The 16,617-nt window shown below is 51.6% G+C and overlaps 5 protein-coding genes across 5 annotated transcripts; 2 read left to right on the top strand and 3 right to left on the bottom strand.

Moving 5' to 3' along the window:
- Positions 1-369: 369 nt before the first annotated feature.
- Positions 370-4,832, bottom strand: UHO2_06861 (uncharacterized protein; the record flags this gene model as incomplete). Its single annotated transcript, XM_041557899.1, has 5 exons — positions 370-668; positions 811-871; positions 1,626-1,823; positions 2,043-2,697; positions 3,010-4,832. 5 exons carry the CDS (start codon positions 4,830-4,832, stop codon positions 370-372), a joined length of 3,036 nt encoding a protein of 1,011 aa, XP_041413833.1.
- A 4,947-nt stretch (positions 4,833-9,779) lies between these two features.
- On the top strand, positions 9,780-10,397 carry UHO2_06860 (uncharacterized protein; the record flags this gene model as incomplete). Its single annotated transcript, XM_041557898.1, has 1 exon — positions 9,780-10,397. One exon carries the CDS (start codon positions 9,780-9,782, stop codon positions 10,395-10,397), a length of 618 nt encoding a protein of 205 aa, XP_041413832.1.
- Positions 10,398-10,500: 103 nt separating this feature from the next.
- UHO2_06859 (uncharacterized protein) lies at positions 10,501-12,591 on the bottom strand (the record flags this gene model as incomplete). Its single annotated transcript, XM_041557897.1, has 1 exon — positions 10,501-12,591. One exon carries the CDS (start codon positions 12,589-12,591, stop codon positions 10,501-10,503), a length of 2,091 nt encoding a protein of 696 aa, XP_041413831.1.
- Positions 12,592-13,107: 516 nt separating this feature from the next.
- UHO2_06858 (uncharacterized protein) lies at positions 13,108-13,824 on the top strand (the record flags this gene model as incomplete). Its single annotated transcript, XM_041557896.1, has 1 exon — positions 13,108-13,824. One exon carries the CDS (start codon positions 13,108-13,110, stop codon positions 13,822-13,824), a length of 717 nt encoding a protein of 238 aa, XP_041413830.1.
- Positions 13,825-13,938: 114 nt separating this feature from the next.
- On the bottom strand, positions 13,939-15,924 carry UHO2_06857 (uncharacterized protein; the record flags this gene model as incomplete). Its single annotated transcript, XM_041557895.1, has 1 exon — positions 13,939-15,924. The coding sequence occupies one exon, from the start codon at positions 15,922-15,924 to the stop codon at positions 13,939-13,941; it is 1,986 nt and encodes a 661-aa protein (XP_041413829.1).
- Positions 15,925-16,617: the final 693 nt, after the last annotated feature.

Raw genomic sequence — 16,617 nt, 5'->3', positions numbered from 1 at the left:
GGTGCCAGAGGTGTTCAATTGGGTTTAAGTCCAGTGACTGCACTGGCCATTGCATAACCTTAATGCTATTGCTTTCCAACCACATTGTTGTCTTCTTTGATGTGTGTTTTGGGTCATTGTCTTGCTGAAAAGTGATGTCAGTGTATGCATGCTGAAGCCACAAATCTGAGATTGTTTTCACAAGATTGTCATTCAAGATATCAATGTATTGGTCTGAATTCATTGTACCCAGTGTCAGGGGTCTCGCGCCTGAAACCCAGGTCGGTCTGTCGAGATACTCGGTGACTATTAAACTGTGTGACAGCTATTGTCTCGGTATCGGTGACTATCAAGTTGTGCAGTGACAGCAGGTGGCGTTCGTTGTATATACTATCGTAGGTTTCGGCTGACCTCTGTGGACACTCCGTTCAGGGGTAGCTCGGCACGATCAATATCAATGTTATGATGACACCAAGGTCTGGTGTGGGTGTTGATGATGATGAGGTTGATGGTGTTGGTGATGAGATTGGTGATGTCGATGATAATGAGGTTGATGGTGTTGATGATAAGATTGGTGATGTCAATGATAATGAGGTTGATGGTGTTGGTGATAAGGTTGGTGGCGTCAACACGAGTGTCCAGTGTGTTGACTTGATGCTTTGAAGTGATCCCCGGACCGCAGTGGGCTACTGCCTTCGGTTCTATCTATATCCGGACCGCTAACCTGCTATGGGCGCCTTCGGACGTCAGGTAGTGGTGATACAACACACACACTACGATGAGGAGCAACCTTGATAGATTGCTGCTATGCTGACTGTAACTAATGAGTACTTGTGTTTCTAAAGTATTGACTAGTTGTATGGTGAGTAGAGTGGATGAGGATCCACTCGACCTATTGATGAGAAAGCATGGTTATATACCTCTTCTCAGCATCGCCAGCGATGCTGCTCCTGCTCTCTCTCCAGAGAGTACCTTCTTCATCGAGTACTGCTCAGGGGCCTCTCCTGCTTGGCACCCCTGTGCCTCTTGAGCTGTGTCGACTCCTTCGACACTGCTCCTCCTCCTCATGACCTGGTGTCGACTCCTTCGACACTGCTCCTCCTCCTTTGATCAGTGACAGTTCCTTTGGCTCTTGTCTCTCGAGCCCCTGAGTGGTAACCATCTGCATGCTCCTTGAGCTTGGTCCTCTTCATGGCTGTGCCTGCTCCTTGAGCTTGGTCCTCCTCGTGGCTGTGCCTGCTCCTTGAGCTTGGTCCTCCTCGTGGCTGTGCCTGCTCCTTGAGCTTGGTCCTCCTCGTGGCTGTGCTTGGCCCTCCTTTGCATGTGAGTCCATAGGAGTCCATGGTCTCCATGGAGACTGCACTACGACCATGCTCTCTACTGGTGTCGACTAGGTCTTCGATACCTGTGCTCCTTCCATATGAACCCATGACCCTCCTGCTTCTTGAGCATCCAGGCCCATGACACTACCCCCCTCTTAAGAGCCGAGCTCCGTCGAGGCATGCTCTGGTCTGGTCCATGCTGACTCCTCCTCCTTGACAACATCGCCAACATCATCCTTCCTCCTTCTCTCAACGTCATCCTCCTTCCTCTTCCTCTCTCTACTCCTCCTGTTCTCTCCTCCTCTCTCCACTCTGTCTACTCACTCGTCCCCCCTCCGACACCTCATACTCCTGGATGAGGTCGGGACCGTTGAGGTTCTCTACTGGTTCCCATGAAGCAGATTCCTCTGAGTACCCTCTCCACAACACCTTGTACTCCGTAGTCCCATTGTGTGAACGCTTGTCGATGAGTGCTTCGACTTCGAAGTCAAGGTCCTCATCTGGAAGTGATGGTATGGTGGGCTGTTCAGCACGTTGAGGAAGAGAACTTGTTCTTGCTGGCTCGAGCATGGAGACATGGAACACATCATGCACCCTAAGGTTTGCTGGCAATATGATTCGATAAGCTCGGCGTCCTACCCGTTCCTGAACTGGGTAGGGTCCTGCAAACCGGGTGTCTAACTTGGGTGTGGGTCTCCTTGTCTTCCAGTTTCGTCGGTTGATATAGACCATATCACCCACCTTAAACTCGATGTCCTTGTGCTTCCTGTTATACTGGTTTACTGATCTACGTTGTGCCTCTCTGATCTGCTCCTGGAGGTACTTGCAACGCTCCTTTCCATCCATGAGGTACTCGAAGCGACCTGGATCATTGACTCCTAGTCGTTGAGGGATGTCAGGATGAGCTTTGGGGTTCCATCCATAGCATGCAAAGAATGGTGAGACACCAATGCTGTTGTGGACCGTGTTGTTGTATACAAAGGCCGCAGTGTCCAGCAGGTTGGCCCAGTCATTCTGCTCATAGTTGCAGTACATCCTGAGATATTGCTCTATGACCTGATTGACTCTCTCTGTCTGACCATCAGTTTGAGGATGGTAGGCCGTGCTAAGTGAGTGCTTCACACCCATTTGCTCTGCAAATGCCTTCCATGCTCCTGATATGAACTGCCTGCCTCGGTCCGAGACCATGTGATCTGGATATCTGAAGAGTCTAACCATGTGTCCATATAGCAATACTGCAGTCTGTTTGGCTGTGACTGTCTTATGGGTTGGAGCTAGTATGGCAAACTTGGTTAACCTGTCGACGATGACTAGGATAGAGTCATAGGTCTTGGAGTCATACTTCTTTGATGGTGGTAGTCCTTCAATGAAGTCGAGGGATATGGAGCCCCAGGGCCTGTCTGGGGTTGCTAGTGGCTGTAGCAAACCATATGGACGATGACGAGGAGCTTTGTACCTAGCACATACAGGACAACTTGCTACATAGTCTGCAATCCAAGCTGTCATGTTTGGCCACCAGTAATGTCGTTGAGCTGCCTTGATGGTAGCATCTCTTCCTACGTGTCCAGCAGTGATACCATCATGGCATTGGGTCATCACCATGAATCGCAGATGCTCTACAGAGAGAGACTGTCCATCTACCTCTTTGGCACTCCTTGAGTGTCGGTTGTTGGTCCTCCCTGGCATGATCACCTTGGGGATAACCAACCTTCCTCCACTGTACCATAGGTCATCCTTGAGTTCGAAAGGCTTCTTCCTATGTATCTCCTGTAGCTCTTGGTCTAAAGGCTGGAAGATCTTGACCAGGTCTTTGAGACCTTTTGATGCTATGGACTCCATCGAGATCATGGGGGCCACTAGGAGCGAGTCATGGTCTGCTGTCTCCTTGAACACTCGAGGAGGCAGTAGTTGCCTCACATTGTGATCCTGCTCTTCACCGGCTGGTTGCATGTCTGTCCTTCTGGTGAGAGCATCGGGTTCACCACCTTTGTCTCCTGGTCGATACTGCAATATGAAGTCGAAGTCTGCTAGTAGTATTGCCCATCGAGCTTGTCGACCTGTGATGCGTCTCTGTGACTTGAAGTACTTGAGGGCTTCATGGTCAGTGAGGATGACCAGTTGGTTCGGTAGTCCAGCTAGCATGTGTTGCCACTGAGTGAGGCAGGCGACCACAGCTAGGAGCTCCTTATCATGGATCTCATAGTTCTTCTCGGCAGAAGACATCTTCCTAGAGTAGAAGGCCACTGGATGCCATCGTCCTTCATGCTCCTGCTTGAGTACTCCTGCTATAGCAAAGTCACTTGCATCAGTCTCCAACCTTGTTGGAAGGTGGTAGTCGAAGTGCTGAAGCACTCCTGCTGATGTGAAGGCCTGGATGAGCTTGTGGAAGGCCTGTTGGGCCTCCTCTGGTAGCTCAAACTTCTTGAACCGTTCTATAGGCTTTACCAGTGCTGTCAAGGGCTTGGCTATGCGAGCAAAGTGGGCTATGAACCTTCGATAGAAGTTGGCAAAACCCAGGAACCTCTGGATGTCATGGATTGACTCCGGCATTGGCCACTCCTTGACAGTGCGCACCTTTTCTGGGTCCATCTCTATGCCCATTGGCTTGATGATGTACCCCAGGAACTCAACTGTCTTGGTGTGGAACTCACACTTTGACAGCTTAGCAAAGAGCCTGTTGCTCCTTAAGTGAGTGAGGACCTCAGTGACATGCTTCACATGTGCTTCTTCAGTGTCACTGAAGATCAGGAAGTCATCTAGGTATACTACCACATATATCCCAATGATGTCTCGGAAGATGTCATTGATGAATGACTGGAAGTGAGCCGGAGCATTGGCTAGGCCAAAGGGCATCACTAGGTACTCATAGAGTCCCAACTGAGTGCCAAAAGCTGTCTTCCATTCATCTCCTTTAGCAATCCGGATGAGGTTGTATGCTGCTCTAAGGTCTAGCTTGGTATAGATCCTTGCCTTCCTGAGTAAGAACAGCTGCTCCTCGATGAGGGGCAATGGTGCCCTGTTCTTGACAGTGATCTCGTTGAGACCTCTGTAGTCCACACAGAGTCTGAGACCTCCATCCTTCTTTGGTACGAAGAGCACCGGTGATCGTGCCGGGCTCTTCGATGGTCTTATGAACCCCTTCTCGAGGTTCTCATCCAAGTACCTCCTCAACTCGGACATCTCCTTGGGTCCCTTAAGGTATAGGGGCCCTTGAGGTGGCTTCCCTCCTTCTATCAACTCGAGGTGGAGATCATGCTCGGTATGATGGGGCAGCTTGTCTGCTTCCACCTCATCAAACACATCTCGCAGGTGTTGGTATGGCTTTGGTATGTCTGCAGCCGTCACCACCTTATCTACCTCCACCTCCATCTCGACTCCTTTGTCTGCGCCTGTAGGTACAAAACCAAAGGCTGGGAGTGATGATGGTGGCTCCTCTAACAGCATGAACCCTATGGGTCCATCTTCCAGAGCTGCTCGTAGTATGCGCTCTGCTGAGACAAACTCGTTACCATGAAGGGTTGGTCTCCTCATGGTTAGGTCCCCTGCTCTTGCTGCTTCAGGGGGTCTCCTAGGGGGTCGGTCCTGCTCCTGAGTCTTGAACTCCAGCTGGCCCGTATCCCATTGTATGGTGGGTTTGAGCCTCCGTAGCTCAGTGAACCCCAGGATGAGGTCATAGTCTGCAGTGTCGGCCACTGAAGCTTCGACCACACCCAGATTGTGTGTACCAATAGATACCTGCATGCTCGCAGAACTATTGATGGAGAGTTGGTGCCCAGTGACACCATGGATCGATCTTGTTTTTATGGGTTTTGTGGGTATTTGGTACTTACTAATGAAAGAATCTGAGACTATGGACAAACCAGCACCGGTATCAGCTAGTATCCGAGCAGGATGGTCTTGAACCATTCCAGAGAGCTCCAGTACTGCTTTGCCTCCACTGGTAGAGAAACATACTTGACAATCTTGATATATACAGAGTGATGGCGAGGAGGTTTGTAGAGCAATGCATGCCATCAGTGCATCACCCCACTGACGTTTCCCTCGTCATCATCATCATCGTGCTCCTCCTCGTGATCGAGGTCCATGGGTTGCTGGTATGAGCTGAGGTCCATGGCCTCGGGGTCACCCGTCTCAGTGCTGCCTGTGGGGCCATCTCCTGAGTCGGTGGCCTCCTCGAAGGGGTCTGCTGTGGTGACCATAACCTTTGGTCCCATGGGTCGAGAGCTAAGAGGGTTTACCCTGCTGGGGCAGTCTCTGGCCCAATGGCCGATACCTTTGCATACATGACAGGTGTTGATACCTGATGGAGCAGGGCTTCCTTGCTTCGAGGGTTGGGTGGGTTGATGAGGAAGGGGTCAGTTAATTGGTCTGTTTAGGTTTTGTGTAGTTGCTTGTGTAGTTGCTTGTGCTGGTGATCGAGCTGGATAAGGTTGAGTGGGTTGACATATGGGGATTGAACTTTGAATTGGCCGAGACCCAGTTCTTAGTGGAGGTGACGTGGCGTTTGGGAGTGAGTGTCTAGCCGAGGACTGCTGTAGTAGCATCCTCTGTCGATCGATCTCCTCAACCTCTCGGTACCACTCCCATCTCTTCCCAGGTGGATTCCTCTCGAACTTCTCCTGTATGCTGCAGGTGAGACTTCCTCTGAAGAGATCAATTACTAGCTCGTTGTCATCTAGGTTGACCTGTCCCTCCAAGTCTCTGAACCGCTCTACATGACGTGTGGCGGCACCAGGAGCATCACTTGTGAGTCTGAGAGCCAACAGCTTGTTGTATGCCTCCATCCTAGCATTGCGTGGGTTGAACTGTTCTGACAGTCGCTCTGTGAAGTAGTGCCAATCATTGAACAACCTTCCTTCTCTAGCTCTATCAATACGGAGCTTGGAGGTCCACCACTCTCTTGCTGTCCCTTCCAGTTGAGCACCCATGTGATTGATCATCCTAGACTGCTCATACACCTGGTTGAACTTAAACCATGCTTCAGCTTCTAGAATGAAGATCTCCATGTCTCGGGGATTGAACTTTGGAAAGGGGGTGGCGATGGGCTTTGACCGGTTAAGCTCTGCCATGATGCTGGTGTCCTCCTCGTGGTCCAGGGGGTAAGGGTCCGTCCTAGTCCTGCTGTAGGGGTCCAGCTTAGTCTTGACATATCTTGGCCCAGTAGGTGAAGCATACTTCTCGTAGTTGATGTCCTCCTGCTCATCCAGGTTGAATGAGACTGATCGTCTTGGTCGTGGTGCTGGAGTAGGAGTATGTGGGTCTCCTATCATAGACTCATCTCCTCCTCCTGCTTGGTCTTCTGAGTGAGAGAGGTCCATTGTCTCCTCCCTGCTCAGTTGAGCTCGTTGTAATCGTTCCTCTCGATGACCCTGTCTGGTAAGCTCTAGCTGTGCTTCCAATAGAGTGAGTAGTCTATCGAGCTTATTGTTGAGGTCTGGGTCCGTCATGGTGATCGTGAGGAGCTGCTTGAATGATCCACTCTAATGTCAGGGGTCTCGTGCCTGAAACCCAGGTCGGTCTGTCGAGATACTCGGTGACTATCAAATTGTGCAGTGACAGCAGGTGGCATTCATTGTATATACTATCGTAGGTTTCGGCTGACCTCTGTGGACACTCCATTCAGGGGTAGCTCAGCACGATCAATATCAATGTTATGATGACACCAAGGTCTGGTGTGAGTGTTGATGATGATGAGGTTGATGGTGTTGGTGATGAGATTGGTGATGTCGATGATAATGAGGTTGATGGTGTTGGTGATGAGATTGGTGATGTCGATGATAATGAGGTTGATGGTGTTGGTGATAAGGTTGGTGGCGTCAACACAAGTGTCCAGTGTGTTGACTTGATGCTTGAAGTGATCCCCGGACCGCAGTGGACTACTGCCTTCGGTTCTATCTATATCCGGACCGCTAACCTGCTATGGGCGCCTTCGGACATCAGGTAGTGGTGATACAACACACACACTACAATGAGGAGCAACCTTGATAGATTGCTGCTATGCTGACTGTAACTAATGAGTACTTGTGTTTCTAAAGTATTGACTAGTTGTATGGTGAGTAGAGTGGATGAGGATCCACTCGACCTATTGATGATGAGAAAGCATGGTTATATACCTCTTCTCAGCATCGCCAGCGATGCTGCTCCTGCTCTCTCTCCAGAGAGTACCTTCTTCATCGAGTACTGCTCAGGGGCCTCTCCTGCTTGGCACCCCTGTGCCTCTTGAGCTGCGTCGACTCCTTCGACACTGCTCCTCCTCCTCATGACCTGATGTCAACCCTTCGACACTGCTCCTCCTCCTCATGACCTGGTGTCGACTCCTTCAACACTGCTCCTCCTCCTTTGATCAGTGACAGTTCCTTTGGCTCTTGTCTCTCGAGCCCCTGAGTGGTAACCATCTGCATGCTCCTTGAGCTTGGTCCTCTTCGTGGCTGTGCCTGCTCCTTGAGCTTGGTCCTCCTCGTGGCTGTGCTTGGCCCTCCTTTGCATGTGAGTCCATAGGAGTCCATGGTCTCCATGGAGACTGCACTATGCTCTCTACTGATCTCGACTAGATCTTCGATACCTGTGCTCCTTCCATATGAACCCGTGACCCTCCTGCTTCTTGAGCATCCAGGCCCATGACACTATCAACCCAATTAGCTTCATCGATTCCTGATGATTTGCCACTGATCAATTTGGCACACCCTTCATATGCTGATCTGCTGACCCTGTGACATTACCATGATTGCTGCCAATCAATTTGGCGCACCCTTCATATGCTGACCCGCTGACCCTGTGACAAGTACCTTCTTGTCGAGCACCGTGGTAGAGGTCTCTACGGAGGCGTCCCCTCCTGGCCGGCCCCTGCTTCTCCTGCTCCTGGATCGAGGAGAGCCATGTCACCTCATCATTGATAGGGGTCGCCCCACTTCATCCCAATGACAATGCTTGCCCCCTCTCCCATCCACCTCCTGATGTTGGCACCCATCCCATGCACTGACTTCATCATCATGCAGGGTCCCTACCTCATCCAGTGGCAACCTCAAAGGTCCATGTCACTAGTCCCTACTGGTTCTGTCATATGATCACCCTTGCCACTTAATCTCCACAGAATATGCCATACAGTCTTGTTTGCTACTGATCCTGGCAGGATTTGTGATACCATCTTCTCTCATGCTGATTTGTGTGAGATCTGCCATAGAGCTGCTTCTTATGCAGATCTTGGCAAACTCTTCTGCAAGTCCTATGATCTGCCTGATTCCTCGATTCCTGCGCTCCCTTCATATGAGTTGATGGATCTTCCTGCTTCCTGCACAGCCAGACCCATGACAGTGCTTTTCTTACTGTGATTGGGCATGCTTTGACTTGAAACGTCTCCTGCAGTGCATGACATGCTTTCCTGACTGTGGAGGTGGAATTGAGCTTGAAATAGTGGTCCAGGAAGCAAACATGACAAGGCTGGAGTTTTCTTGGCTGGCCCCCCTTTGACTTTGGAACTTCAGTGGAGGCACTTTTGCTGATGTGATTCACAGTAGACTTGCTCAAACCAAGTTGCTTGGCAACTGAACAGGTAGATTCCCCATTTTGGAGGTGAAAGATTGCCAATTGGCATTTCTCTGGGGTGGTTTTTGGCATGATGGTATAGATATGATGGTGTCAGACTGGAAGCACCACCAGATCACTCACAGTCATCTGATTGAGCTGAAACTTTCCACATCACTACTTTTGATGTGTATGAAGGTGCCCACCAGGTTACATTGCAAGTTTCATTGTAGTCAAAAGCCCACAAGGTCCAGAATGGAGTGGTGTTGCTATTTGGGAGCATGCTCCATAAACTGTCCCACAATAAAAAAAATTCTCAGCTCTTCTTCATAGCACAATTTTCTCAGTCAATGTCAATATCATTTACACAGTCTTGGAGAGAAGAAGCTGGGCTTTCAGACAATATCAGACAGTGTGGCAATACAACTTATGGCTATTGAGCATTAGAGTGATGTATGGTGACATGTAAATTTGTGGGACAGTTTACACACAAGCTGTATATACATTCATGAGGCTGATACCTATTGTGGGAGTATGCTGTTTCATGACCTAGCCTGACAACAAGTGGGACTGTGTTGTATCCAATCTCTTGTTGTATCGGCCCCATTTGATTCATGATCAGATCTCCTTTCCTGATCATACTCTAGATTGATCTGGCCTGATTCTTCGTCGCTTTTGCTCTCCGCTGGATTGTTATTTTCAGCACTGACACGTCACGAGTATTTCGGAAGCCGGAATTCAATCTTAAGCTTTCTTCTGAACCCTGAACGCATTCTCACCTATCTTCCACACCTTCTCCTCCGTCTTTGAGCGGACGTTCATCTTGTTTCGCACTGTGTCGCTCACAAGTCCGAGATCACTGCTTATTTTTTCGCTCCAAGACATCCTCGGCTGCCTTTGTCTCCCCTCGTTTGCTCGGCTTATCTCGGCGCTGGCACGCGGCCCGATCACAACACAATGCCAGCATCAGTATCACTCCGCAAACGACGCTCCGTCACATCACGGCCCATCACCAATCGACCCCAAACCATCACTGGACAACAGAACAAACTTCTCAACGAAGAACAGGAGCGTGAGCGACAAGCAAAGGAGCTCGATGCCCGAAGGAGACGAGCTCGACGTCGCTTGGACGAACTCGAACGGATCAACTACCGCGACGCTCCTACCGCCTCTGCCGTCACCACTTCCACCTCCGATCCCGCAACGTCCAATGCCAATGAAACAGCAGCGGCATTTTCAGCAGAGACAGACAGCGCAGCAACAGGAGCAGCAGGTGTCAGTCTGGCGCAACGAAGGCGAAACCAAGCCGAATTGAGGCGTATCTTGGTCAGTGGCAGACGGAACCTGCATTCGATGGTAGAGGAGTTGGTGGATCAGGCAAGGCTTCCATTACGAGGCGGTAAGCCGAATTGGAGGACTGCGAGATCAGGATTATCAGAAAAGCCAGGGAGAAAGTATTGCAGTATTTGCGGTTTTCACGGTGATCTCTCATGCATACGATGTGGACACAGATACTGCTCGCGAAAGTGCAGGGATGTACACGACGAAACACGATGTGAGAGACCTCTCCGCTAGCTCATCATTTTCAATCTGCTCGACAATATACCCAATGATACCCACACGCCATCACACTCATACATCGCATCTATGATCTATTCCTTTTTTATACTAAGAGGCTCTAGAGACCAGCGATGACATTCTTACTTCCCTGCGCAGATGCTTCTTTCGGCTCCCTCTTTCCACCCGGTGTCTCGACTCCTCCTTTGAAAGTCTCGCCAACACCAGCGACCCTTGAGTCGGGTGAAAGCTCGCAAAATCCCACTTCGGGGTGATCCACATCCGTGTACATTGTGAGCTTGACCTTCTCCCATCCGAGCCTTTTGCGCTCTTCGAGAGTGGCAGAGGAGCAAGGCTCGTGGTAAGGAGCGTAAGAGGCTTGGCGAGGGTGGACGAGAGGTGCTTCCTTAAGAACGTGGGTTAGTAACCATGGCATTCGGAGGGTGGAGTGTCCAGTCGTGGCATTGTTGATCTCAGATGTGGCGGAAGGGGGCGAGTTGGCGGAGAAGCCGGTATCGGAGGGATTGAGCAAACTGTCCTCTGCGCCAGCTTTGTTGCTCTGGAGGTCTCGATCCAAGTCTGTGACGCGACCCGGCGAGTCCGCGCCACTAGGAGCGCTCTTTCCATCCTGCTCGGGAGATGGGGAGGATGGCAAGTCAGACCAGCGAGACGACCTGCCACCTTCGCCAGGCAGTATGTAAACCGGCAGCGCTTCCTTGGGAATCAACTCGATCTCTACTTCCGTCATCTCTACCTTTTCTAATGCCCACCTGCTCTTTGCTTTGATTCTTGCCTTCTGCTCGTCGGTCGTTTTCTCGAACAAGGCTTTGATGAACTCTGACGTTGGCCTGTACAGCCATCTTCGCGGCCTAAGTCCTTCAAACCAACCCAAATGGCCTCCACCCTTCGTCCAAGCCAGCACGACGTTCTCGTTGTACTCTCCCTCCTTTGCTTCCTCCACTGGTGTTCCATCAGCCTCTCGACCAATAGCAGCACGGATCTTCTCCCAGATCTTACTCGGCACGATGGGATCGTCCTCCGCCGATAAACACAACATCGGCCGCTCCACCTTACCAATCACCTTGGCACATCCTCCGTAGTTGTAGTAGTCCTCCGCACTGTCGAATGGGAACTCTCCGTATGGTTTCGGCAGACCACCAACGAAACGCGTCATGGATTGGTCCGCTGCCTTGAGAGTGCCGTTCTTGATGACTGCTCTCTCGCCAGGTGCAGGTCCATGGTTCTTTACCTGTTGCTTGTAAAGCTCGAGTTCAGTTTTAAACTGCGGTGCAGGATCGTAAACGTCGTCGAGGGGAGCACGGAAGGGAGGGTGGAGTGCAAGGGTGTCCTTGTGTTTGCGAGCCATTCGTTGAAGGTTGTGGCCCATAGCAATGGAGTACTTCTGAGAGAGGAAGCCGCCATAGTCAAGCTCGTCGGCGCCAGCTTTGAGATCGAATGGTGTGCCGACGATGATCCCACCGAGGAGAGGGGTAGAGTTTCCTTCCTCGGCTAAGTAGCGACCGAGAACGTTGGCACCGAGAGAAAAGCCGATCCCGACAAGTGGTGAGTTGGGGTAGAGCTTGGTGATGAGAAGTAGGGCTGAGCGAATATCGGCGATCTTCAGTGCAGAGTAGAGCTGCGGTGAGGTGACGGGCACATTGGCACAGCCACGGAAGTTGACTACAATTCCGCGGTAGCCTAGCCCACCTTGGTCTGCAGACTTGGTGAGGTGCGAGAAGCAGTTGCGGACATAGCTTTCGTGCGAGCCACCTGTCAAGCCGTGCAAACAGACCACTGTGGGAAGTCCATCGGCTGCTGGGTGTTGCTGCGCTTTGAGCTGCTCTTCGCTATCCGCCAGGGACGGAGGAGAGATGTCGAGACCGACAGTGCCGCCGTCGGGAGTGACGAAGACGCGACGCTTGTATTCAACCGCATCGATGTGACTGAAGTTTCCGACAGCGGAGTAGATTGTCTGGAGGTGACCCGTGGACAGCCAAGGCGTAGGCTTGAAGCTAGGGTTCTTGGCAGGGTTGAGTGTTTCTGTTGCGGCGAGAAGGGTCTCGATGCTAGGTGAGTTCTCGGTGGATGAGGCAGCAGCGGTTGTAGGCGGTTTGTAGTATTCGACGTTGACTGCGAACAGAGAGTGTGGTGCGACTGGCGAGAGGATCGTACGTCCCAGCAGCGTCGCTGTGGAAGATAGAAATCCTGACATCGTATTCGAAATCCTTCCGATGGTCACCGTGACGCTTCCAAGTCTATGTTCGGGGAGGTAAGATGGTGGAGAGGAGGGATGGAGAACGGCTCTACTTTTGTACCATGTCAATGAGGAGGACAAGGGCGTGGCTATGCTATCAAACCCACCATAGCAGAGGCTTCGTGAATGAGTGTCCAATGGAGTGGAGGCTTCGGCATGAAACAACGAAAACGTTCCGTCGGGTAAGCAGCAGCGTAACGCTTTGCTGTACCAAGAACCGGGCCGGTGATATGAAGCTGGTGTAACCTTCTCGGAACTGTTTGTGCGAATTGTCGATCCCCGTCAGAATTGTCATCCGGACTGACCATTTTGCAGAGAACCCGACTTCCGAGTGCCGGGACCCGAATTTTCCTTCTAAAGGTGGAGCTCAGGGTCCAACGATCCATAACGCCTCCAACTCAGCTTTTTTCTTGCAACCACTTCTCCACCTTATTCCCGCATTCCTCTTCGCCTCTGCACGCACGAACAGCAACAATGTCAAGAGATCTCAACGTTGACATTCACAATACCTCGTCAGGGGTTGACGACGTCGATGTCAGCTCCGTACTGTCACAACCGCTGCCAACGGAGCCAGCGCCTGCACGAACGGAAGCAATGTCGCTACTCGAACTTCAAAAGCAACTCGACGCCGACATTTCGCGGCACATGGCGGTTCTCACATACAATGGCGTCAATATGGCAACACCTCTGATAGATCCGCACGGCTTTCCGCTTGGCAACAAAGACCTGATGGCAATCCGATCTGCGAGGCAACGCATCAACGTGCTCCGTAACGACTCGAAAGCGCTGCGCGACCGTATCTCCAAGCTCCTAGAGCTGGCGATCAACGGTGATGCTCTTCCACCATCATCATCAGTGGCCGCAACGGCTTCAACAAGGGGCACAACAGGATCACAGCAAGAGCTCAGAGCGTTTGCCATCGTAAACAGCGTAGCAGACAATAGTCCGGCTCAGACAGCAGGATTGGAAGCAGGCGATCAGATCCTTAAGTTCGGTCGGGTGACGGCGGAGGACCCGGAGGGCTTGGGTGCATTGGCTGCATTGGCTGCACCAGGAGTGGTTGTAGACGGCGCAGGAATAGAGCTGCTGGTGCAGAGAGAAGGTGTAGCGGATACTGTCGTCTTGACGTTGATTCCTAGGGCAGGCTGGGGTGGAAGAGGACTGCTCGGCTGTCATTTGCTCCCTTTGTAGCCGCAGGAAGAAAGAAAACTCAGCAGACTTTGACTCACAAGAGGAATGCGACTGGTGTGACGTGAAACGACTAGGATGAGCGATGCTTCAAATGTCTACAAAGCATTCTTTCCATCAATGATGGCTGATGCTGCCATACGATCCACCCTGACCATTCGCGTTGCTTCGACCTTGCTCCAACAGATTCTGCTGGTCCTCTTCAGCAGTGCTTGTCCTACGCTGACCTCGACTCGTACTTCTTCCGTCGCGTCTACCTCTTCTTCTCGCATGCCCGTGGACGGGTGCCCCATGCTCGACTGTGTACATTCTTGGGTCGAGCTCGAGCTGACCTGTCTGTTCGTTCCTCCTAAGTCGATGGTGTGGGCCCAGTTTGTGGCCGCTCGACACGCGCCATGATGCACGCTTATCCCAAGATCCATCACGGTGATAAGCACCACCGGATTCCGGATCTTCTCTATGGCTAGCACGACGCTGCTTGTTCTCGGGACGATGAATCGTCGAGTGGTGGTACGATTCGGAATGCTCGCTGCTGTCAGCAGCACGCGAACTGCGTCGCGAGTCAGTAGACTGTTGAGAGTAGCGTCTGTCTCGATCGCGGTGCTCGCCATGCTCGTACTCGTCTTCAACCGACATCTCCTCGCGACGGTTTCGAATGGGTCGAGCGTAACCGCGTGCTCGAAGAATGTCATTTTCCTCTCCGGCTGCTCCGCCTTCCTCTTCTTGGTCATCGTCATCTTGGTCTTGCTGCTTGTTGTCCTCGTCAGCGCTGATGTCCGACTCGCCGTCGAGCTTGATGGATTTGACGTTGAAATACTCGAACGCGGCCTTGACGAGTGGAATGGCGAGCGAGTGACCGATGATGGATGAAAGGATGAGTGCGTAGGTGACCGGCTTGGCTAGTACTCGAATGCGTTTTGCGACCGGTGAAGGGTCGTCTGGCTTAAACTCGTCCAAGATGACGCCAAGGTAGAACAGCGCACCGGCACCAATCGGGGCAAAGTAACCGATGAAGCAAGCCTCTGAAACGTCGTGCAGCGTTGGTACGAAGCGGTAGAATGCCAACATCGCTGGCAGCCGACGGAAGAGCAGAACGAGAATGCACATCAGCGCAAGCTTGCCTGGTGTGACGCCGTTCTCGGGATCATTGAACGAGTCCCATGGAATGGTGGCGCCGAGGAAGCTGAAGAAGACGAGGTTGAGGAGCAAGTCAAGACAGTTATCGACCTCAGACTCCTCGCATTGCTCGCGATAGAAGTCGGTCCATGACAGCGCATTGCCGGCGACAAAAGCTGCTAGTAGGTCATCAATCTGCATGACTCCACCTGATCCGATGATGAAGACTCCCATGGCTGCACCGTACAATAAGAAGCTTTCCTTGTCGATGAAATTGTGATCAGTTGAGAACTCGATGAACTTGCGGCAAAGGTAGCCGACAACGATACCGTAGATGACGGCACCTCCGACAGTATAGAGGCACGTTTCGAGGAGCCAGGCTGTAAGGGCTTCAGTGGTTGTCTCTAGCTTGAGAAGATGGACGGCAAGGAAGAGGAATGGGTAACCGAACCCGTCGTTGGCGCCACTCTCCCCCGAGATGAGGTTGCGGATGCGAGGAGAGACGTACTGATCTGCAAATGCACCTTTGACGATGGCATTTGACAGCACTGGATCAGTAGGTGTGGCTGATGTCGCAATAACAAGTCCAGCTAGCACCGGCAAGGAGGGTATGACAAGCCAGATGCAAAGCGTAGTCGAGAGCCACATGACAGTCATAATTGGCAGAAGCAGCACGGCCAAGCTGCGGATCTCGATCCATGGATACTTGTACGGAAGCTGCACACCCACCAGCGTGAGCTGGATGCCAATAACCACCCTACATAATCCTAGAGATACCTCATCGATGTCGGTCTCTTTTGATGCCCAATTGAAGATGCCTCCGAGCCCGTAGGGACCAAGTCCGATGCCAATGACGACAGCAAGAGGTGCTTCGCCGAGAAAGAGCCTCTCCTTAATGAGATAGGAGAAGGTGCCGTACGCGATAAAGAAGAGACCGAAGGATGTGCAGAGTAGGTTGAGAGCGGTGATCTCGAGGTCGAGCCTCATCTTGCCAATGATTGACAGCAAGTAATGGCCGGTGGTGAATCTGCAGACCGTATTGATCGTCTTTGAGTTGTCGTATTGACGGGGTTGGATGCTATTCGCTTCTAAGTCTGGTCCTCAAGGCCCGCGGTGTTGCCTCGCAGTCTGTTTGTCGTCCAGAAAGTAGGAGAGAAGCCGCTCGATGACAGCGAGGGACATCAAGTAGGAAGAGTGGATGCTGCCAAGCAATGGTTGCAGTCAAGCGTTGAGAGAAGATGAGGGGCTTGTGCGTTTCCATAGGGAGCTGCAGATAGCGTAAAAAGAGGGTTCAGGGTTTGCTGCTTGGAAAAATTCCATGTTAGATCACGTCATATGACATGACTCTTGCAGCTGTCAGCAGAAAAAGGTTCAATTTCAATTTCAAGCAATAAAAAAAAAGGTTGAGAACAAAAATGCGAATCGAAATTGTGGACCAAAAAAGGGCAGAGAAGCTGGAGTGAAGAGCTCATCATCTTCAACGGATCTTTCACATACGACAGATCCTGGTCGAGTCTACTATGAGAAGAGCACTTGTGTATCGCTTCAGGTTTCAAGAGACCATGCAGAACCGATGCTACTCAAAAGGTCTGCCGCAAGATTTGTATGCGCTCAAACGAGAGCACTGCAACAGGCCTGACGACCTGGTCATTCCAACCTTGATCACCTAGTCCTCGTCGC

This window comes from Ustilago hordei (genome assembly GCF_900519145.1).
Source record: "Ustilago hordei strain Uho2 genome assembly, contig: UHO2_contig_21, whole genome shotgun sequence".
Lineage (NCBI taxonomy): Eukaryota > Fungi > Basidiomycota > Ustilaginomycetes > Ustilaginales > Ustilaginaceae > Ustilago > Ustilago hordei.
This window is presented reverse-complemented; position numbering and strand designations above follow the sequence as displayed.